Raw genomic sequence first — 23,400 nt, forward strand, 5'->3', positions numbered from 1 at the left:
GCAACTGCACTACTAGGCATTTATCCACAGGATAAAAGGGGCACAAGCACCCCCATGTTTATAGCTGTACTATCAACAATAGCCAAAGTATGGAAAGAGCCCAAATGTCCACTGAAGGATGAATGGATAAAGAAGATGTGGTATATATATACAATGGAGTATTACTCAGCAGTCAAAAAGAATGAAATCTTGCCATTTGCAACTACTAGGATGGAACTGGAGGGTATTATGCTAAGTGAAATTAGTCAGAGAAAGACAAACATCATATGACTTCACACATATGAGGACTTTAAGAGACAAAACAGATGAACATAAGGGAAGGGACACAAAAATAATATAAAAACAGGGGGACAAAGCATAAGAGACTCATAAATATGGAGAACAAACTGAGGGTTATGGGAAGGGTTGTGGGAGGGGGGATGGGCTAAATGGGTAAGGGGCACTAAGGAATCTACTCCTGAAATCATTGTTGCAGTATATGCTAACTAATTTGGATGTAAATTTTAAAAAATTAAAATTAAAAAAAAAAAAAAAAGCAAGTAACACAAGGGAAAAAAAAGAAGGAAAAGAGACTGTGTTAGTTTTTAAGCAATTGGCTATGAAATCAGAAGAAGCTGGGTTGGAATAGTATTTATCTGTCTGTTGGCTGTGACCTTGGAAAAATTCCTTAGGTTTTTCCAGGACTTGTTTTTGCCATCTATAAGATGGGAATAACCCTGTGTAAGTTGAATGTCTTGGGCACTGTGTGGGTCTGGTGAGTAGACACTCACTTGGTAACCCTTGGAGTAAAGTATGTTTGAGATCATGGAAAATTCCTAACCTCTCCCAGCTCTCCAACTTCAAAGAGCTTGAAAGACTAATATAAACTTTGGGATCAAATATCAGTTGCTCAATTTCTCTTTGGCTAGAGAGGATTAATATTGATTATTTGTATTTAAAAATGCCGGCACGCTAAAAAGGTAAGCTTTGATTTGTGGGCTCACACCTGACTGGCATCTGCCCAATACATCCCCAAGGCTAGGACACAAAATATGTGAAACTAAAGAAGTCTCTCAACTATGTGTTCCAACCCCAGGCTTGCCTAATGGAGACCATACAACGTGTGTGTCTGAGTCAGGTTAGTGATGCCTGGATCCTCCCCAATGCATCTGACTTCCCAACCTCCTCTGTCCCTCAAATATAGTTCCCTGTCAAACTGTATGGCTTCTCCCTTTATGTCCTTAACAACTGTCCCTTCTACTGCAGCTCCACAGCACCATCCCCGGTTACCACACAGCTGGACCTCAGCATCAACATCTCCTCTGAGGACCTAGCTGCAAGCAGCATGCCCTGGAAGGCTGGGCTGCCTGCCATGGAGACACCCCGTCAAGAGCACCTCTTGGGGTGCCTGGGTGGCTCAGTTGTTTTTAGCCTGTGCTCAGGTCATGATCCAAGAGTCATGGGATCGAGTCCTGTGCTGGGCTCTGTGCTAAGCGTGAAGACTGCTGAAGATTGTTTCTCTTTCTCTCTCTCTCCCCCCACCCCCCACCCGTTATGTACTCTTTCTGTTTAAAAAAAACAAAACAAAAACAAAAAACCACATCTCATCTTATCCTCTCGTCTGTGGTTATCCCCTGATGGCTAACCCTGATGACTAGTTCTCCTCGGAGGTTACTCTGTCTCCCTACTGTGGATACGTACCTTAGGGGGACAAACCCCAGGATGTCAAAAAGGTCCTCGACCTGTGGCATATGGCTCTCAAAGCAAGCTGACTGGTAAGCAAATCCAAACAGGGCACTCCTGGAAGGCAGGCCCTCCCCTTACCTAGGAGCCAGACCCTGAAAAGGGTCCCTGCTCTCGACTCAGCTGTGCCCCTTGCCCCACCAGCCTGTCAGCCACTGCATGGAGCAACCCCACACTTTCTTGTTCCCTGGGACACAGAGGGGTGATCAGAGCCAGGGAGAGAACAAGGAGGAAGGGGGAAATGCAGAATCACCATAGAAAAATAAAAACTATTTATGTTTTGAAAATGCAATTAAGAATTCCTTAATATTTGATTAACATTTTGTAGAGAGCAACAACATGTCCCTTAATGGGTTGATGACCAAGGAAGATATTTCCTTCCAGATTCCTAGTTTCTATTAGCATCGTTTATGAGCAAGCCATAGGCAGCATCTTTAGGAAAACAGACAGTGAGGTCCAAGCCTGTAGAAGAAATCCAATGGATTCTCTAAAGCACTCCCCAGTCATAAGATTCTTTTTCTTGAAGAAATCACAAATATTCGGGGTTAAGCAAACCCATATTCATGGTCCTCACTTGCTTAAACATTGGAAGCATTTCTCCTTTCAAGTATAATTCTCTACCTCTCTACTAGGTAAGGCCAGAACTTGATCTAATCAATGAGCTGTCTTTTTGGTGTCTGAGTTGTAAGCACTGACACAAAAGGAATCACACCGTGTTTTTGTTTCTTTTCCAGGACACATATGAAACTGCCTCAGAGTCACAAATACAAAGAACAGCTTGGCTCACATAAAGAGCTCTTTGAAGATAATATTTCTAAACAAGCCCATCACCAAGGGAAGGCTTTTTTGCTCTGTTTACTTTCCGAGGTAGGACAGAAAAAGTAAGCATGCCAGAAGATTTGTAGCGTTTTCCCCTTCCTTAAAAAAGAAATATATCAGGAACTTCCTTGGGAAACATACAACAGCAGCCCCATTCATAACTATTTGCTCAACTATAATTTGCAAATTCCCTCTCCTTCTCTTGCCAACATGCCCCCTCCCATTCCCTGCTCTTCCTAATAGCTCTAGTCTGATTTCCCTTCCCCGATCCAGACTTTCCCAAAGAGAACTCTCCATCTTAGATTTTTTTCACAGTTGCCCTACAAAACTAAAGAAATGAAGTTCTTAAAAGGGAATTATTTTCATTATTCAAAGATATTTTGCAGAAGTTAATATGAAATCTACTCAGCAGAAGAAATTCTTTTTTAGGAAATTAACTCCTTTAATTTAAAGGGTGGGATTTCTGGCATCAGAGAGAAACTTTCAAAGCCCATAGGAGTAGCAGACTTGTCTGAACGGTCCCATTGCAGCAAAATCCCTACAGCAAAGAAATGATCAAGACAGTCTCCCCGGCCCACCTGAAAAGAAAACTTAAAAGTCCATTTAGTATTATTTAAAATGGCAGAGGAATGAAAAGCTTAGTCCCAAATAGTTCACAATTCAAGACTATAGGGGCACCTGGTAGCTCATTCAGTGAAACGTCTGACAGCATAGAACCTGCTTGGGTTTCTCTCTCCTCTCTCTCTGCCCTTCCCTTGCGCACATGCACACACACAGTCTCTCCCTCTCAAATAAATAAATTTCAAAAAAAAATCTTTTTAAACTATCCAGGCATAAATAACCTTAATACCATAATCATTTACACCAAGACACCATCCAATTTCTGATCTGGTCTCTGACATTAATAAAGAGGATCCTGCCCCCTTTTCTGGGGTCAATTGCAAAAAAGGTCAATTGCAATATATATATATATATATATATATATATATATATATATATATATATATATATAGTGTGTATATGTGTATATATATACACATGTATATGTGTATATATGTGTATACACATGTGTATATATATACACATATATATGTGTATATATGTGTATACACATGTGTATATATATGTGTGTGTGTGTGTGTGTGTGTGTGTATATATACACACACACACACACACACACACACACACACACCCTGTAGAAGGCAGCTTGTAATCACCCTGGTGATTCCTGCCTTCTAGAATTCATGCCCTTCTAGAATCTTCTCCCCTTGAAACACATGCTGGATTTACTAACTTGATTCTAATGACTGGAATACAGCAAACTACGGGACAGCACTTCTGAGAATGGGTTACAAAAGGGATCTGGCTTCCAACTTACTGGCCCTTTCTTGTTTGCTCACTGAGGAAAGCCAGCTACCATATTGGGAGCTGCCCACAGAGAGGCCCATATGTCAAGGAGCTGAGGGAAGCCTGTGGCCAACAGCAACGAGGGAATGGGGTCCTCAGTCCAAACGTCCGTCAGGAACTGAATCCTGCCAACACCATGACCGAGCTTGGAAGACCTGTTCTGCTTGGACCCTAGGAGGACTGAAGCTTTATGACAGACTGAATGCCACAGGACTCAGTTAAACTAGAATCAGATTCCTGACTTTGAAAAGCTGTGAGATAAATGTTCTTTGTTTTAAGCTGCTAAGTTTTAGAGTAATTAATTACACAGTCACGGATAACTAGTACACATAGTTATGTGTACTCCCAACAGAATTATGATTGGCTCTTTGTGACGTCATGTAAACCTGTTAGCCTGTGGATAAACACAGGGTCAAGAGCCACTTTATTTTTTTTTAATTTTATTTTTTTAACATTTATTTATTTTTGAGACAGAGAGAGACAGAGCATGAACACGGGAAGGGCAGAGAGAGAGGGAGACACAGAATTTGAAACAGGTTCCAGGCTCTGAGCTGTCAGCACAGAGCCCGATGCGGGGCTCGAACTCACGGACCATGAGATCATGACCTGAGCCGAAGCTGGACGCCCAACCGACTGAGCCACCCAGGCGCCCCAAGAACCACTTTATAAAGCAACTATCTTTTTTGGTCTTAAAAACATGCCTTTTATATTTTCCCTGGTCATTAATATTAGTATTTTGAGACTTAATTAATAAGTCCATATGCCCAGATGTCATAATTTTATCAGCTATGAGCAATAATTTCAGCCACAAGTCGTCTTAATAATATAGGTTATCTCTTCCTCTCTTCATTCATTCAGTCATTTATTCATTCACTGAAAAATACTCTATGCCCTTCTCTGGGTCACTTCTACTTCCCTGTGGTATCAAACTGTCTCGGATTCCCAGCTTCATAACCCACTGGGTCACATAAATGGCAGGAAGAACTTGTACCATCTAACTACAATATAGAATTTTCCATTGAGACAAAGACTAAATTTTACTTTAGGCTGGCAGTCCTGGCACACCATGTAGAATCTTGTCCACCACAAATCTAATTCACATCCTACTTGTTACCTCCAGGCAAACTAAAACACACAGAAAACAGTACAACGAATCGTCATTAGTGAACAAATGATAGTAGGCCAATACCAGCATTAAGTAACTCATTCAACTATGTGACAGATATGATGTCATGTTATAATAGGGGTAGTTGACCTAGATGGGCCATGCCAAAGAAGGACTCCCTGAAAAAGGGAGTTAAAATCTAAAGACAGTAGAGCCTGAATAGATACACAGGAGAAGGGAATAGCACATGCAGAGGTCCTATGGAAAAGGGGTCAATGTGGCTGGAAAAAGAGCAATAAGGAAGGGGGCACAATATGAAACTGGAGCAGCTTAAGAACCGGACCATACAAAGCTTATGAGGCCTTGTAAGAGTCTGGTCTTTATTCTATGAGAATTGCAATAACACTGAGTGGTTTTCAACAGGGTTGGCCAGAACAGATGAGAGTTTTGAAGAAATTCATTTGACTATGATACAGATGATAAAGGATTAAAGGGGCAAGAGGATTGAGGAAACCAGTCAGAGAGCACTGCAGTAATCTAGCAAGAGAAGTCAGAAGGCTTCAGGAGGTTCGTGGTGGGATAGAGAGGTGAACATAGAAGAGATATTTAGGAGAATGATGAGCTGGAAACAGGGAGATACTCCCGCACACACATACAGAGAGATCAAAAGAGCAAATGTAAGTGAAGGACAGAATTTTAAACTCATGAGTAAAAGCATTAACTGAACAGTTTCTTTGAGCACATTATTAGTTGCCTGATCTCCATCCCCCAAAGTGACCCTTCCGCACCAAAGCATGGTGGGTGCTCAAGAAACTATAAAATCAACAGTGTTTAGAACCCATGTATCTTAGGCATACGTTCTATGCTCATTTTATCTACTGAATACGGCTTAATCTTATTTAACAGGTTTACTAAGCACTTCTCCAAGTTAGTCTGGTCAAAGGAACTTTTCTTTGTAACGGCTTTAATAAGGTACAGCTTATATACCATACATTTACCCTTTTAAAGTCCGCAATTGAGTGATTTTCAGTACAGAGTTATGCAACCATCGCCACAATCAATTTTAGAACACTTTTGTTCCTACAATAACTATACAATAGTCACTCACTCTCCATCCCCTCTATTCTCCCAGGCCTAGGCAACCAATGGTCTACCATCTGTCTCCATGGACTGGCCTTTTCTGGACACTTCATATATATGGAATTATATAATAAGTGGCTTTTTGTGTCTGCCTTCCTTCACTCAGTATATTTTCAGCGTCCGCTCAGGTTGAAGTCTGTATCAGTGTATTAATTCACTTTTTTGAAAGGTTTTCTTTTTAGTAATCTCTTCACCCAACGTGGGACTCCAACTTACAACCCCAAGATTAAGAGTTGCACACTCAGCCAACTGAGCCAGAACATTAGTTATAATTGATTAGCCTACACGAACCTACATTTGCTATAACTGATGAACCTATCATCATCATCCAAATTCCACAGTTTACATAATGGTTCACTGTTGGTTTTGGACAAATGTATAATGACATTTATCACTGTGGTGTCATACAGAGTATTTTCACTACACTAAAAACTCTCTGTGCTCTGTCTATTCATCCTCCTTTCCCAACTGCTGATATTTTTACGGTCTCCATAGTTTTGCCTTTGCTAGAAAGTCATAGTTGGAATCGTATAGGATGTAGCCTTTTCAGATTGGCTTTTCTTTGCTGTATACATTTAAGGTTCCTGTACATCTTTTCAGGGCTTGATAGCTTTTTTTTTTTTTTTTTTTTTTTTTTTTTAGCAAAGAATAATATTCCACTGTCTGGATATGCCACAGTGTATTTATTCATTCACCTACTGAAGGACATCACGGTCACATCCAACTTTGCCTATTATTAAAAAAAGTCTTTTGACACCCATACACAAGTTTTTTGTGTGGACCTAAGACTTCACTCCCTCCGTTAAATAATAAGAGCACAACTGCTGGATAGCATGATAAGAGTATGCTTGGTTTTTTAACAAACTGCAAGTGACTATACCACTTTGCATTTCCATGAGCAATGAGAGTTCCAGTTGCTCCAAACCCTCACAGCGTTTGGTGTTGCCAGTGTTTCATATTTTGACCATTCTGATAATTGTACAGTGGTATCTTATTTTATTTTGCACTTCCTTGATGACACATGACGTGGAGCATCTTTTCCTATACTTATTTGCCATCTGTGTATCTTCTTCAGAGATGTGTCTGTTAAGGTTTTTAGCCTATTCTTTAACCTAGTTGTTTTCTTATTGTTGAAGTTTTAAGAGTTTTTTTTTTAATTTTTTTATTATTTATTTTTGAGACAGAGAGAGACAGAGCATGAATGGGGGTGGGGGGGGGCAGAGAGAGAGGGAGACACAGAATCAGAAGCAGGCTCCAGGCTCTGAGCCATCAGCCCAGAGCCTGATGCGGGGCTCGAACTCACGAACTGTGAGATCGTGACCTGAGCTGAAGTCGGACGCTCAACCAACTGAGCCACCCAGGCGCCCCAAGAGTTTTTAAATATCTTATATAGCAGTTCTGTATGAGACAGGTCTTTTACCTGGTATATTTTATACCAGCCTGTGGACTGTCTTCTCATCCTCTTGACACTTCCTTTTGTGAAGCAGAAAGTTTTAATTTTAATGAAATCCAGCTTACTCACTTTTTTCTTTCATGCCATTGGTGCTCTATCTTAAAAGTCACTGCTATACTGAATATCATCTAAGTTTTCTCCTTTGTTATCTTTTTTTTAATGTTTATTTGAAGAGACAGAGAGAGAGAAAGGCAGAAAGAGAGTGACAGAGAATCCCAAGCAGGCTTTGCACTGTCAGCACAGAGCCTGATGTGGGATTTGATCCCACTGATTGGGAGATCATGACCTAAGCCGAAATCAAGAGTCTGACACTTATATGACTGAACCACCCAAGCACACCCTCCTTTGTTATCTTTTAAAAGTTTCACAGTTTTTCTTTTTATAGGTAGGTGTGATCCATTTGAGGTATTTTTTTGTGAAGGGTACAATGGTATACTTTGTGATGAGTACAATGTGTAAGGTCTAGATTCACTTTTTACATGTCCAGTTTCAGCACCATTTGGTGAAAAGGCCATCTTTGCTCCATTGTATTGGTTTGCTCCTTTGTTAAAGGTCAATTGACTATACTTTTAGGGTGTATTTCTGGGTTCTCTATTCTCTTTCACTGATCTATGTGCCTAATGTTTCACCAATGCCACTCTCTTGATCACTGCAACTTTGTATTAAATTTGAAGTCTGGTAGTGTCAGTCCTCCAACTTTGTTCTCCTTCAATATTGTGTTGGCAATTCTAGGTCTTTTTCTTTTTTTTAAACATTTTTTAATGCTTATCTATGAGAGAGAGAGAGAGAGAGAGAGAGAGAAAGGGAGGAAGGGAGAGAAAGAGAATGAACCCAAGTGGGGAAGGGACAGAGCAAGAGAGGGGCACAGAATCTGAAGCAGGCTCCAGGCTCTGAACTGTCAGCACAGAGCCCAATGCAGGGCTCAAACTCATAAGCCATGAGATTATGACCTGAGCCTAAGTCAGATGCTTAACCAACTGAGCCACCCAGGTGCCCCTAGGTCTTTGGCTTCTCAGTATAAACTTTAGAATCAGGTTGTCAATATGCAAAAAATAACTTGAGATTTTGACTGACACTGCATTGAATCTATAGATCAAGTTGGGAAGAAGTGACATTTTAGCAATACTGTCTTCCTATCCATGAATATGGAATATCTATCCACTTATTTAGTTCTTTCTTCTAGTTCATCAAAGTTTTATAGTTTTCCTCATATAGATTTTGTGCATATTTTATCAAATTTATACCTAAATAATTCATTTGAGTGCTAATGTAAATGGAACTGTGTTCTTAATGTCAAATTCCACTTGTTCATTGCTGACATATAGGAAAGCAATAGACTTTTACATATAATCTTGTATCTTGCTATAATTGCTTATTAGTTCCAATTTTTAAAAAAATTCTTAGAGTTTTCAAATAGTCAATCATGTCATCTATGAATAAACCCAGTTTTGTTTCTTCCTTTTAAATCTATATTTTCTTTTTTTTTATTATATTAACTAGAACTTCCAGTTCAAAGTTGAAAAAGGAGTGGTGAGAAGGAAGGTCTTTGCCTTGTATCTTAATGGGAAAGCTTGGAATTTCTCACCATTAAATATGATGTTTGCTTTTAGCATGTTTTTTGTTCACTGTCTTTCTCAAACTGAGGGTGTTCCCCCTTGATTCCTAGTTAACTAAGAATTTTTTTCTTGAATAAGTTTGGATTTTGTTAAGTGCCTTTTCTGCACTGATACAGTGACATATCATGTAATTTTTCTTAGCCTGTTGATGTGATAGATCACATTAAACGATTTTCAAATATGAAACAAGCTTTGCATACCTGGGATAAATCTCACTTGGTTGTGATTTATACAGTACTTTTTATACACTGTTGAATGTGATTTGCTAATATTTTTTACAGATGAATAGTATTTCATGGTAGGGATGTATCACATTTCATTTACTCATCAGTAGATGGACATTTGGGTTGTTTCCACTTTTTGCTCCCATGAGTAATACTTCAATGACCATTTGTGTGCAGGTTTTCTGCACGCACACAGGTTTTCAGGTTTCTTTGGTATATATCTGGTAGTGGAATTGTTGGGTCATATGGTAATTCCATATTTAATTTTTTTAAGTAGCTGCCAGAATGTTTTACATTTTTTGAAATTTTATTTTACAGAGTGTGTGCAAGTGGGGGAGAGGGGCAGAGGGAGAGAGAGCATCTTAAACGGGCTCCATGCTCAGTGCACAACCCGATATGGGGCATGAGCCAGAATTAAGAGTAGACACTCAACAAACTGAACCACCTAGGTGACCCCAGAATGTTATAAAAAGTAGCTGCACCATTTTGTAATTCAACAAGCACCTTCCCTCATCCTTGCAAACACTTGATATTGTTGGTCTTTTCGATTCTAACTATTCCAGTGTGAGGTAGTATCTCACTGTGGTTTTGCTTTGCATTTCCCTAACAACTGATGTTAAACCCCCTGTCCTGTTCTGGTGCATGTGTATCTTATTTGGTGAAATGTCACCATTACCCCCAAATCACATATATTTATACCTGTTTTCTTTTAGGAGTTTTGTATTTGTGGTTCTCACATTTCGATTAGATTATGCATGGGATAGGGATCCATGTTCATTTTTATGCTTGACTATTTCCAGTTGCCCAAGATTATTTGTTGAAAGATGTTTTTCCCATTAAAATGTCTTGATCGATTTTTGAATTACACTAAACTTGCAATCCCGGGATAAATCCCACTTAGTGGTATATGATACTTTATTTATGTTGCTGGACTTAGTTTGCTAGTATTTTGTTGAGGATTTTTTTATTTGTACTCATAAGGCATGTAGGTCTATCATTTTTTTGAGGTATCTTTGCCTGGTTTTGGTATCAAAGAAAAAATGGGTCTTAGTAGAATGGGTTGTGAAGTGTTCCCTCCTCTTACATGTTTTTTGAAAAGCAGGCAATTTTTTTGCTTACTAACTTTACCTTTTCACTTGTTCTAAGTCTATTCTGATTGTTAATTTATTTTTGAGTCAGTTTTGATAGTTTATGTCTTTCTAGGTATCTGTCCATTTCATTTAGGTTATCTTACATATATTTGTTGGCATAGTAGTACATCACCCTTTTTATTTCTGTTAGTAGTGATATCTCCTCTGAATGATGTAGCTTTTAAATGGTTTATTATTAATTATCACAAATCTTGAAATTAATAAAGCCAAAGTTAAAGATGTAACAGACTATTACAATTTTGAGTTTTCAAAAATTCTGAATTAAAAGAATATACAAACACATCCTTCCAGTTCTTACCTCCGGAACCAAAAAGAGGCACAACAACAGAACCTACACATTTTTAGTTCAAGTACACCAAATCAGTTCTGAGCTGAACTAGAGACAGATCCTGGCTAAGCTTACACATTCTAAGTTTACCAGTTAGAAGAAACTCAGTATTTTAAGTCAACCACACTCACATGAACACCTGCACATGCATGCACTATAATAAACCCAATATGACAAATTCCTAAGGCATTAGCATTGTAAAAGAATCATGTACTAAACCCTTTGAATTTTTTGGACAGAGACTAATTCACCCTTTCATTTATTTCTTGAGTTTAGGACCATCAGAATTCTGTGTACTATGCTTTCTGAAATCATAGCTCACATATTAATATGTATCTATTAACGGCCACATTTTTACAGACTCCACTTCCAAAAATCAGGTTCCCTAAAAGTCACCAAAAATGTTCAGATGTTAATAAGATTCATAAATACATATTACATCTAATCTATTCTTGTAAAATAAACTAATAAAGTCACCTTAGAGGGAAAGTTGTATATTTCATAGTCTTTTCTTTCAATGAAACTATTCTTAGGAAACTTTCTTCAAAAAACCTGGGCTAATTGTTACTCTGACTTCTCTAAAACAAAATTCAACTACAAAGGTTTGAAAACACTGTGACAAGCTGTCAAGCTGTATTGATACATTCGATACATTCAGGAGAAAACTATGCTTATCACCATACACCTAACTGGCACTATTAAGTTTACAGAACACTTTTGCCTTTTATATTTTAGGTGATTTTTAGAGCAGGGGCAGGGGTGGGAATCAGGTAGGGCAGGTGGCACTAACATCCTTTTTATTTTTTTTTTAATTCACGCATTTTTTAAAGTAGTATTTAAATCTAGCTGTACATTAGAAACTCCTAGTTTTTGTTTTTTTTTTTTTTTTTTTTTTGAGAGAGACAGAATGCAAGTGGGAGAAGGGCAGAGAGTGAGGGAGAGAGACAGAATCCCAAGCAGGCTCCACACCGTCAGTGAAGAGCCCACTGTGGGGCTTGAACTCCTGAACCACGAGATCATGACCTGAACTTATGTCGGACACTTAACCGACTGAGTCACCCCGACGCCCCTAATTTACGCATTTTATGATACAAGAAAAACTCATTACTGTGCTAACATGTTTATCATCCCATTACAGAGGAGACAAAACCGAAGTTCCCACAGGTTAAACAATGTGGCCAAGGTCACACAGCTCCTAAGTGGTAATGCTGGGACCAGGAAATCCACTCCGCTGACCTCTCCCCAGTATGACACTGCTTCTCATTTAGAAAAAGTAAGAGGCAAAAATTTAGAACTCAACATGTGTGTAAGGAGAAAGTTTCTCGTTACTCTTCCTAAACTTTTTCTTTGAAAGCATGTTTATTTGGAATATTTATGAGCCACTCTCTGTATCGAACTTTATTATCAACAACTTGACTAAAAGCATGTTTTTAATAATCTTAGGCTGATATTGAGTCTTCAGTGACCTGCCACCTGTCAACTTCACATATTTTAGAATCTTTAAAAGTATTCTTCAGAGCTTAGAGCTACGAGACACTGTTAAATTATTAAACAACCCTGAGAAATCCCCTTTCAAGTGATTCTGAGGCCAAATTAGTTCATGTGTCACCGAATTCTCTTCCACACAGCACTTGATAAAAAGCCTCATTCCTCCAGCTCAATAGACAGCTATTTAACAGTGATTAGAGATCATTAACACCAATGACCATTACCCCAATGTTTATTTCTATATACTTAACAAAGCTAGAACATATCATCTGTCCAAGGAATGATACTGTTACTCAATCACAGCACAAAGCACTAAATCAGAATCTAACTCATGGCATATGGACATTGGAGTATTCACCCAGCACAGGACAAAGTTCTTGTGGTTCCTCCGATACAGAGGCCTAAGGGCAAATGAGTTTATCTTCACTTTCTCCTCAGAGAACCCAATGTTTAAATGGAGATTGCAGTCATAAACTTACTCTCTAGCTTAGTGACCGATGGACTTCAGTTCAAAATGATACTGTCCTATACAGTATTTATAATTACTGGGGTTTGGGGTGACAAAAATATCTGAGGAAGCTCTGGGAAAAAGGAAGTTCAAGTACACTCATCATGATGAGCACTGAGTAATGTATAGAACTGCTCAATCACTATACTGCACACCTGAAACTAACTGTATGTTAACAAAACTGGAATTAAAATTAAAAACTTAAAAAAAAAGAAGTTGATTTAAGTCTTTGCTGTGCCCTCACTTCCAAATCAGTGAGATGAGGAATTTGAAATAATCTGCAATTGGCCCAGAGATTTCCTGGGAGAACGTAAGCAAGAAAAAGAAATAGTTGCCTCCCTCCTAGGGCCTTGACCCTGGCTGTGGCAGCAACTTTTTCTCAATTCCGCCTGACCATTTACAAAAAGACAGGTGGTTCTTCTCCACTTACACTGATACCAATAAGACTGCAAATGAGTTGTTAAAAGTATGTATCCCAGGGGCACCTGGGTGGCTCAGTGGGTTGAGCGTCCGCCTTTGGCTCAGGTCATGATCTCACGGTTCCTGAGTTCAAGCCCTACATCGGACCCTCTGCTGTCGGCACAGAGCCCATGTCAGATCCTCTGTTTCCTTTCTCTCTGCCCCCCCTCTCTCTCCAAAATAAGTAATAAAACATTTTTTAAAAAGTATAGTATCCCAAAGTTTATCTAGGAGAAGGTACACAGATAGACTGCATTGGGATCTTACCTTTTGGCTTCCTCTAGATGGCACAGATATTCATAAGCAATGTTCTGCCTCCTCCTCTCATCCATCTCCTCTGCAGAGAGCCTTTCATCATCCACAATAGCTAGAAATAGAGGAAAGCATCACATTACTTATAAGGGTAGTGTTCATCAAATAAACACTTGAGACAAAAACCCGAAAAAACACAGGCAATTCAACACTGAACACTAAGAGACAGAGATATTTAAACATCAGAAAAATAGAAAGATTTGCCTTTGGATTTTACAATATGTCAATGATAGCAAAAATTTAAAAATGCAATACTGAAGTACAGGTTAAAATTACTAAAAAGGATGAGAACAGCCATCATATATCATAGACTTGGTGCCAGAGAATTTTGATGGCCTCAAATCCATTAAAGCATGGTCCACTCCCAACAACTTTCCTTAACAAGCTTGTAGTATTGGTCCAGTGGCTCAGCTTGGACCTTCGTGGAAATTCTGAATTTTAACAAATAATCTACAAGGACCAGTGTTTACCCACTCCTAAAGGGAATTAAAGCTTCTCATCCAATGCAAACCCTAGGTTACAGATGCCAAAGTCTCTAAGATTCGTGCTTCACCTGTATCTTGGCCTTTATGAGGCTAACCTTCGTGGTCAAAAGGTATCCAGAAGAACAAAACAAAGGAGACATCAATTGAGCAGTTTTTAAGCCCCACACTCTTTATTCCAATACAAATATACTTTACAAACTTCCACAATTCAGCTTTACTTTTCTGCAGAGAATACGGCCTCCCCATTTCCTGAGTGTACTTCGCCTGCCCACAGTCTCAACAGTACTCAAGAGCCTCACGGGTCACATCTGCCAACTCTTGGCTGTTCATTTACATGACAAAGAACTCAATTCTGATAGCTATAAAGTAAATTTGGTTTCTAGTTTGTTACATTATTCATCTAATGAACACATTGGGGGGGGCAGGGATGTATGGTCATATGGGGCAGGAATATGAATTTTTTTTTGTTCCCTAGCCACCAGCTCCAATCAGCCAATTCATAAATGAGACCCCTGGTTCCAAGCAGAAGCATTAAGGTGACCCATCCATCCCTCAGAAAGGCCAATCCCATGCCGTACTGGGGAAGAGTCCAAAATATCATCTTAGCAGACAAGAGGAATTAAGATAAAATTTTGTAATCTTACTGGATCAAGTAATATGCTAAATATTTTCCCGCCAAAAATAATACCTCAAAGAACTCAAAAATGACTAAACTTATATCAATATAAAACATGACAGAATACCATAAACACATAAATATATGCTTGATGCTTATTGAGCATTTACTTTGTTTCAAGCCCTTAGGCAATGTTTTCTATGAACTGCCTCATTTACAGATGTAAATGACACGATGAGGCAGGTAATGTGTCCCACTTTACAGTTGAGCAAATGGGCTGTGAAGTCATTTGCCCACGTGAAAAGTAGAAACATTAGGGCTAGACATGTGTGGATGGGAGGATGGGGGTGGGGGGAAGAAATACGGAAGAACTTAGAGAAACGTGTCTGTTTATAGAGGAGGAAGAAAAGGAACCTGAAGAAGAAGGAGGGGAGATGTGGAAAGGCACCAGGACAGGCTTGGAGAGAACCACACTAGGGCAAAAGAAGCAGGAGCCTCCACACATTCCATCACCTTCTTCCTGTCCTCCCTTTCTACCACTCCCCATGTCTCAGTGTGGTTTCATTGCTTGAAACAGACCAATGGTACCAGTGAGGGTCAACAAAGATGTGTGTTCATCAAAATCATCTTCTTTTTCTTAATAAACTCAATCAGATCTAAACTTTAGAAGAGAACTTTCAAATTTAGGAAAAGTACCAAAGCTCTGGAACAACCCTCCCCTGCACCTCTACCCCAAGACTGCAGGCCTTCAACGTGTCTCCCCTAGACTCTTCTGACAGCCCTCCGACAGCCTCCCAGCCACCACCCCTCCTCCACTCATTGTCCTCACCACCACCAGAAGCACCTTTCAAACACAGTCCTGCTCATTTCGCTCTCCTTCTCCAAACCTTTGATGGATCCCCATGTGCTACAGAACAAAGGTCTAGAAGACCTTCCCACCTTCTCCAACGTGAAACCTGAATTCCATCCACTCCTTCCAGGCAGTGCTGTGTGCCAGGACCACAACACCACATTCTAGGTTGGAATGCTTCTGCTCTCCACCTTCCCTCTGCCCTGGAAAGCCATTCTCCCACCTCCGTGTCTTACATCTTCTCAAGCAAAATTCTGTAGATCTGCAAGTCAGGATCCATCTACCTTCCTCAGCACTTTGGTTCACCTTTTTATTACATCACTCATCACAGAAGCTCAGTCACGTCTCCCCCCACGAAATGGGAATTCCTTGCAGGAAAAGACTCTTAACTCATCTGCATGTCCCCATTACATTTATCATGGTTCCTTGCATGCAGAGAACAAACATTTCTGAAAAAATGCCTTTGTTAAGTGAGCTGACCCTCACCCCATAATGAATACACTTCTCAAATTATGATTTTCGTATCCCAAGTTTTCCTAGAAGGCACCTGGCATGCCCACATATCGTCACCTAATCTTCCACCTCCAGGGCTCCTAACACGTCATCCCCCGGACACCTCGTGATTGCCAATCTCTCATTTTAACTTCAGTCTAAAGACGGTTTTCCATTCCTGACAGAACACTTTCATCTCATAGTACGTTCAGATACATTAAAGCTTGAAAACAATATAAAACTCCTAGTATGAATCCGCATGATGATGCTACCTTCCCAACTTTTAAGTATGAGTGCAGGGGTCACATTCAAAAGGAGACATTCTTACTGCCACCTTCCTTTTTGGCTATGAATTCCTTCCACCTCAACAAACCGACCCAGGAGGAAAGAGAAGCCTTAGCAGTACTTGGTCCCGAGGTCTCAACCCCCCAACTCCTTCCACAAGCCATGCAAGAATCCACCAGTCCAGGAGAGCTGCAGAGAGGCTCTTAAACTGTGACATCACCCCCATCCAAAGGGAAGACTTAATGTTTGAATTAACACACACACATATATGCCACAAAGCGTTAAAGTGCAATCCCAAAGTATTGGCCCCAGCTGATAGAATTCTGCCTCTCTTGATGGCTCAACTCCATCATCACTTCCTTCCCAAAGTCCCCTGTTTGTACCCACTCAAAATGTGCTCTCTCCTGGCACCTCCTATATCGTTTCATTTCATAGTCAACTCCTACAAGACACAGTTATGTTCTCACCATGCCCAGCTCACTACCCTGCACAGGCTACGTGCTCCATAGAATATATGCTACACAATCTCTCATCAGGAATGATTAACACAAGGACTCTAAAATATCTATGTGGGTAGTTTTATTTGCCTACTTACCCCGAATACAAGAAGGGTATGGTCACCGATGGAGCAAGTCCAGTAACATTTCACACACCTCACTTACCTAATGTTGAATTTATAGATTCTATGGATCAGGCATGAGCCAAACCACCAGGGATAGGGCAGTGAACAAAACAAAACATGTTTGCCCTCGTGGGGCTTCCTTTAACACATCCCTTCCTTCCCTTCTGATCTGGCCCACCGGGTCACACATCTGGCCACTGCCCTTTCAACCACATCCACTTCAGCCTCACCTTCTTTCCTTCGTGACGTATGGTCAAAGCACATGTTATGGTTATGAGCGTGAAAATGTCTTAATCACAGCAAAAGTAGATCCTTCTGGACCGCAAAGGTTGTCTGCAACTATCTCTGCATTATTTAACACTTACTAAGTAGCAACTTCTGATAAGAACCACAGGCATGGATAATAACACTGCCATTTAAAGAGTCATCATGGAACTGATTAACTAATTCACTTAAGCATGACTTTACCACCCATAAATCACTCTTCCATGTTATTCTGTGGTTCTCCTAATCACTCTGAGAAGTAGGCACTGCCTCCTTCTAGGAAACAGCGGTCATGTAAGGGAAAGGGATGGCATGTAGTTACTTGCTGGGTCAATGGCTGAGCCACGGCTGGAAACCAGTTCCCTGAACACAGCAGCCCCTACCCTTGCCCAGTGCCGTGCTGCTGCTAGATCTGAGTGAGCCAGGACAGGACAGGTTCTGGTCACTGCCAAACCCAAGAGCAGACCATTTATGTGCCTTCAGAATTGCTTTCACCTTAAAACAGCTTGACTAACTGCAATTTCCTCTGAAGTTCATCTTCACTTGCTGCCTTGAACCCTAAGAGACACAAAGATATTGCAAAGAACTTCCAGAAATATTAGCAGCTCACAAAATTCCTCTTGTAACATTAGCAGATGCTGGCTCCAAGATGGCATTTTAAAGCACTAACATTCTACAGCAATCACATTATAGGGCTTATTCAGAGATCTAAGGAGCATAGTAAGTGTTGGTAGAGAAGGTGTTGAAGTAGAACTCTAAGTCATGGAAGGAAACTTGAGTTCATTTTCCAAAGAATACCCACAAAATCTAATGTAAAAATAGCCCAGAGACCTGCTTCATTAAGGAGTTTGCCTGGTCGCTTGTTAATTTCAGCTGCCCTATTTGCTCCCTTCACACATAGACACAACAAAGCCACCATCTCCTTGGTATTAAAATCCATTCACTTGTTCAACAGATATTTGAGTGGCTGCTTTGTGTCAGTCTGTTGTACAGACTGGATATAAAGTGACAACTATGATACACAAAGTCCCTCAAAAAGCTTTTACTAGAGTTAAACAATTTTAAGTTTGACATAACTGCGGGATGCTTAGATAGGTGTGTGTCGGGGGGTGGGGGGGGGGTGCCTTGGTGGCTCAGTGGGTTAAGTATCTGACTCTTGGTTTGGGCCCAGGTCATGATCTCACAGTTCAGGAGATCAAGCCCCACATCAGGCTCCCTGCTGACAGTGTGAAGCCTGCTTGGGATTGTCTCTCCCTCTCTCTCTGTCCCTCCCCTAGCCTCTCAAAAATAAATAAATAAACTTAAAAGAAAAGATAGGTAGGGATATACTCCCTCCAGTGGAGAGCGGGTCTGCAAGAATCACAAAAATCAGTGTGCCTGTGTGGCTTGGTTGGTTAAACGTCCGACTTCGGCTCAGGTTATGGTCTAGCAGTCCGTGAGTTTGAAGCCCGCATCAGGCTTTGTGCTGACAGCTTGGAGCCTGGAGCCTGCTTCGGATTCTGTGTCTCCCTCTGTCTCTGCTGTCCCCCATTTATGCTGTCTCTTTCCAAAAATAATTTTGGAATTTTATGAAATGGTATTATTTAAAACATGTCCCTTTAAGGGGAAACAGGTTAAAAATATGGCATGAAGCACTAATTCATAGAAACATGCTAGACTTTAGCATTTTATATACAATTATTCTGGGTGACTCAAAATTTCTGAAAGGAACCCTGAGAATCTTAAGTCCTAAATGTGTAATTCAACTCAAATGTCTACTGAACCACCTTTTAAGATTTGGGTCCAGTTTTTAGCTGGGAGAGTAGAGCCAAATGGTTATCTCCCCATTCTCAGAACTTAAAGAATGCTTCCAAGAGATATATACACCAAGTAAGGAACTAGAGATAAGAGAATTGATTCCAAGACCCTAAAATGGGCAGGGGACAGGGGTTGGGATACCAAGATGAGAGAACCCCAAGTCCAAAGTTCCCAATAAAGTGAAACACTCAATAAACTTGACCCATGATATATTCTGGCTTCATACCGGGATGCTTCCTGAAGTATTTCACAGCTAGCTGATCTTAAGCTTCTAAGGATCACATGATCCAACTTCCCTAATCTTAATCTTCTTTTGAAAAACAGGCAAACCTAAGTTGAAGCTATTAGTAACTTGAAGCATACTCTGAGGTCAAGAATCTTCAATAATGGTACAGAGCACCATGCCACGAGTTAAAAACAGTGGAAGTTTTATCAAGTCACTAAAATTATGAGACACTGAGTGCAGGGGTTCATAACTCATCCATCCCTAACAAGTGCCAGGTAAATAGTACATGCTCAATAAAAGCTGCTGAAGTGATGTGCTCAGCTTTGTGCTCGCGAGCAGAAAGGCTGTGTCCTTTCCAGGTTTAGTCCTACTAAGTCCAGTGCCCTGGTGGTAACACAGCCCTACTGTCCAGATCCTAAGGGAAGGTGAGCTCCAATGCCCGTCCTCCACACTTTTCCTAGAACTTCTCCCCTATCACACATTTCTAAGAACTCCCAAGTTATATATCAATGTACAACGTCAGAGGATATTCATGTTAGACAAGGTTGTAAGGGACTGAGGTCTCTTCCGTTAATAAGGGACTGTGGTCATGTCCTTTAATAAGCCAAAACCCTAAATCTTCCAGCTAATCATTGGAAGAAGAATTTCCTATGTGAGGAAAGAGTAACCACTCGAAACAACACAGGTTACTTACACGAGTTAGTCTCTAACCAGACACTAATCTCATTTTTCCAGTGAGGTTATTAATGCTCAGGAGACTTAGGGAACTTCTTTGCCACAATTACTCAGGAAAAAGAAAAAAACAGTTCAGGCTTTGTGAAAATGGTTAATCCTTTTCTGCAAATATGCTTTAAATGTACACAGCTTTAAGCCCTGCATATGCAAGAGGGTTCTTTGATCTCACTTTGATACAAAAAGTTCCAAACGTGTTTCCCACAAAAATGTTATCATCCTTGAGCATTTAAAATGCCATTTGTTTCTATCAAACCTGAATCTCTAAACCCCAGACACCTTTTCAGAACAGAACCTCATTTCTAACTCTCACACAGAGAGTAAAATTAATTTCGGTCCACTGTACAAATCCAAAGAATGTCTCACTTTTTAAAAAAATATATATATAATCTACAAATTCAAAGCAGGACATAAAGATTGTTAAGGTCCACCGTGCAGATTGGGATGGGTGGGATCTATCTAGGACTTTGCTCCATTCAGGGGAAGAATTAAAGGCAAGGATTCCTAGATTGGGGATTTATTAATCAATTACTGTTACAAAAAAATATTTGAGGGACAAAAACCACTTCTTTTGCTACCAAGTAGGCATGAGGAAAATTCCATTTGCTCATTGTCTGCTCCTACACACTTCAGCAACAGATCTCAGTAAGGAAGAAAGGGTTGTCAAGTTTCCAAGGCCAATTTAAAATTTTTAGCTCCAACAGTTAAAATTACAGAAGGAATTGTAAAACCTTTAGTTTGGATGAGATTCTACTATTTGAAAAGAGGAGAAAGGAATTCAACTCCTACTTGTCTATGAACTTTTCATGCTTAAGATGGTCAGTGCAAATGTTTCCTATTATGTAGAACTAGTCCTAAAATTATTCTCCCTGTTCTCTATAGATAATGAACATTTAGGGAGGCAGGTATTTACCTTAACTTTAATGACCCCAATGCGAACAATGATATTTTATTATTGTTAAACAGATGTAGCAGGTTATATAATGACAGCTCCCTGGGCTTGCTCTCAGGGAGTACCAAGTCACTGCTAACACCTTGTCCTTATTCTCTCAAAAACTACCTCAAACAAACCAGAGTATCAGAGATTTCTACAAAGCTGTTTGAGCTTTAGAAGACAATAGGATACTGAGTCTTGGTCTATTTTTTCTTTTACTATTAGGAGAAAATAAATCACAAATACTTCAAGGCTAAGTGCAGGAAAACAAAACAACCTCTTGGTTTTGAATAGGTGTTTTTCCTGCACATTCCATACGCATGCATTATTTCTTGCATTTCTCTAATCGGCATAAACTGTGATACATACGTGAAAAGTAGTGGAGGGAAGGGACTAAGACTTAATAAGCACTTTCTACGTGCCAGATATGTTACATATACTATCTCAGTCCCTGCTTCCCCCTTTGTGATAGGAATTTGGATGTGTACTTTTCTAGTGGGAAATAAACTCAGGGAGGTTAGGTAATTCAAAGATCATGAAGACAGGTAAACGGCAGAACTGGGATTCCAAACAACGCTGATTCCAAAGTTTTCAACTACACTCTTCTTTCTTGAATGGTCTTTCAACTCACTTGAGTTGAACCACTCTTGAGTGGTCTTTCAACTACCCTCAAGCGTCACTGCCTCCCTGCAACCATTTGATGACTGGCCCAGCAGCCATTAGGCTTTTCTGAGGGTGTTTTTAATGGTATTACTGATATCTTACTAGTCAGCAAATAGATTTATGTGACTTTCTTTTATTTCTACTGTAAGCCATATAAATTAGTACTATTTTGAATGAGCAAAGAAAGTAAAATCAGAGGCTTATTTCTTAGAGATGCAGTAATGTCAAAGACAGTCCAATGAAGGGAAGAATATTAAGATACTATTCAGCATTGCCAAATTAGACTTATCAGAACGTAAGGACAATAACAAGAGCAAAACAAAAACAAACACGTCAGTGACGCTGCTTATGTAACACACAAGCAAAGTCATATGATCAATAAATGCTGGGAACACACCGGAGAAAATCAAACATTTTTATCTCAGGCACCCTCCTTTATTCTACTCCTCTGTCCCCGCAAAAGGCGAGTTTCTGACTACACTGACAAAGACACCTGATGAAAAGGTGTGGGTGAGTGGAAAGGGAAGTGGCTGTGGGGTAAAATATGCCTGTAATACTGTCACATTCAGTCATGGATCAGTTAACTAGACACTCAGTTTCACCATCTGTAGAATGGGAATAATGCTACCTGCCCCATGAAGCTCCTTTATGAATACTTTTAAAAAATCACATATACTTTAAATTATTTTATAGTTAGGGGTGCCTGGATGGCTCAGTTGGTTAAGCACAGGACTTCAGGTCAGGTCATGATCTCACAGTTCACGAGTACGAGCCCCGTGTGGGGCTCTGTGCTGACAGCTTGGAGCCTGAAGCTTGCTTCACATTCTGTGTCTCCCTCTGTCTCCGCCCCCCCCCCCCAACCCTGCTCACACTCCATCTCTCTCTCTCTCTCAAAAATAAACATTAAGAAAATATTTTACAGTTAAACTATAATATAACCAATTATTAAAGAAGTTATAAAATATAAAGTTTATGGATATGCATAATAAAGACAACAGATAATCATTTAGTTTTTCAAGGATAATTGATTATACTCAATTTTCTCCTCACTCTGGCTTTAGTGCATATCTCTGATATAACTTGCAAACTGAATGTATCTGAAGTTACATAAATTGAAAAAAAGCAAAATTTGAATTCTTCTTATGTATACACACACTGGATGTATATATTCAGTATATATGTATATACGTATATATTCAGTATATATATGTACATAAATACATATGTATATATGTATACATATATATATAGTGGGTATATATTTGTAATTTAAATAATATAAGGTTATGTTATTATATAAACTATAATTAAGGGGGGGGGGAGGGAAAATGCCTACAAGGAAATACCAAATGTTAAAGCACTTGTTCTTAAAAGGAGTGAGCTGGGGTTTTTTCATTAACTTTTTTGATTCACAGACATTTTCCAGATACTCCATACCACTGATGTGTACTGTTTTAGTAATGGAAGATTAAATTTGTTTTAAATTTTTTTTTAACGTTTATTTATTTTTGAGACAGAGAGAGACAGAGCATGAACGGGGGAGGGCTAGAGAGAGGGAGACACAGAATCTGAAACAGGCTCCAGGCTCTGAGCTGTCAGCACAGAGCCCGACGCGGGGTTCGAACTCACGGACCACGAGATCATGACCTGAGCCGAAGTCGGCCGCTCAACCGACTGAGCCACCCAGGCACCCCAGATTAAA

The 23,400-nt window shown here is 39.8% G+C and overlaps 1 protein-coding gene across 2 annotated transcripts in view; it reads right to left on the reverse strand.

The window, feature by feature from the left end:
- Nucleotides 1-23,400, reverse strand: part of IQGAP2 (IQ motif containing GTPase activating protein 2) — a 294,535-nt gene that overhangs the window by 229,581 nt on the left and 41,554 nt on the right. For both annotated transcript variants that reach the window (XM_078448864.2, XM_078448872.2), the window contains one exon: nt 13,688-13,787. In XM_078448864.2, the coding sequence (XP_078304990.1) occupies nt 13,688-13,787 (100 nt within the window). Of the gene's footprint in view, nt 1-13,687; nt 13,788-23,400 lie in introns of those variants that run through there.

The sequence above is a fragment of the Panthera onca genome, chromosome A1 (assembly GCF_046562875.1).
Source record: "Panthera onca isolate mPanOnc1 chromosome A1, mPanOnc1 haplotype 2, whole genome shotgun sequence".
Taxonomy (NCBI): domain Eukaryota; kingdom Metazoa; phylum Chordata; class Mammalia; order Carnivora; family Felidae; genus Panthera; species Panthera onca.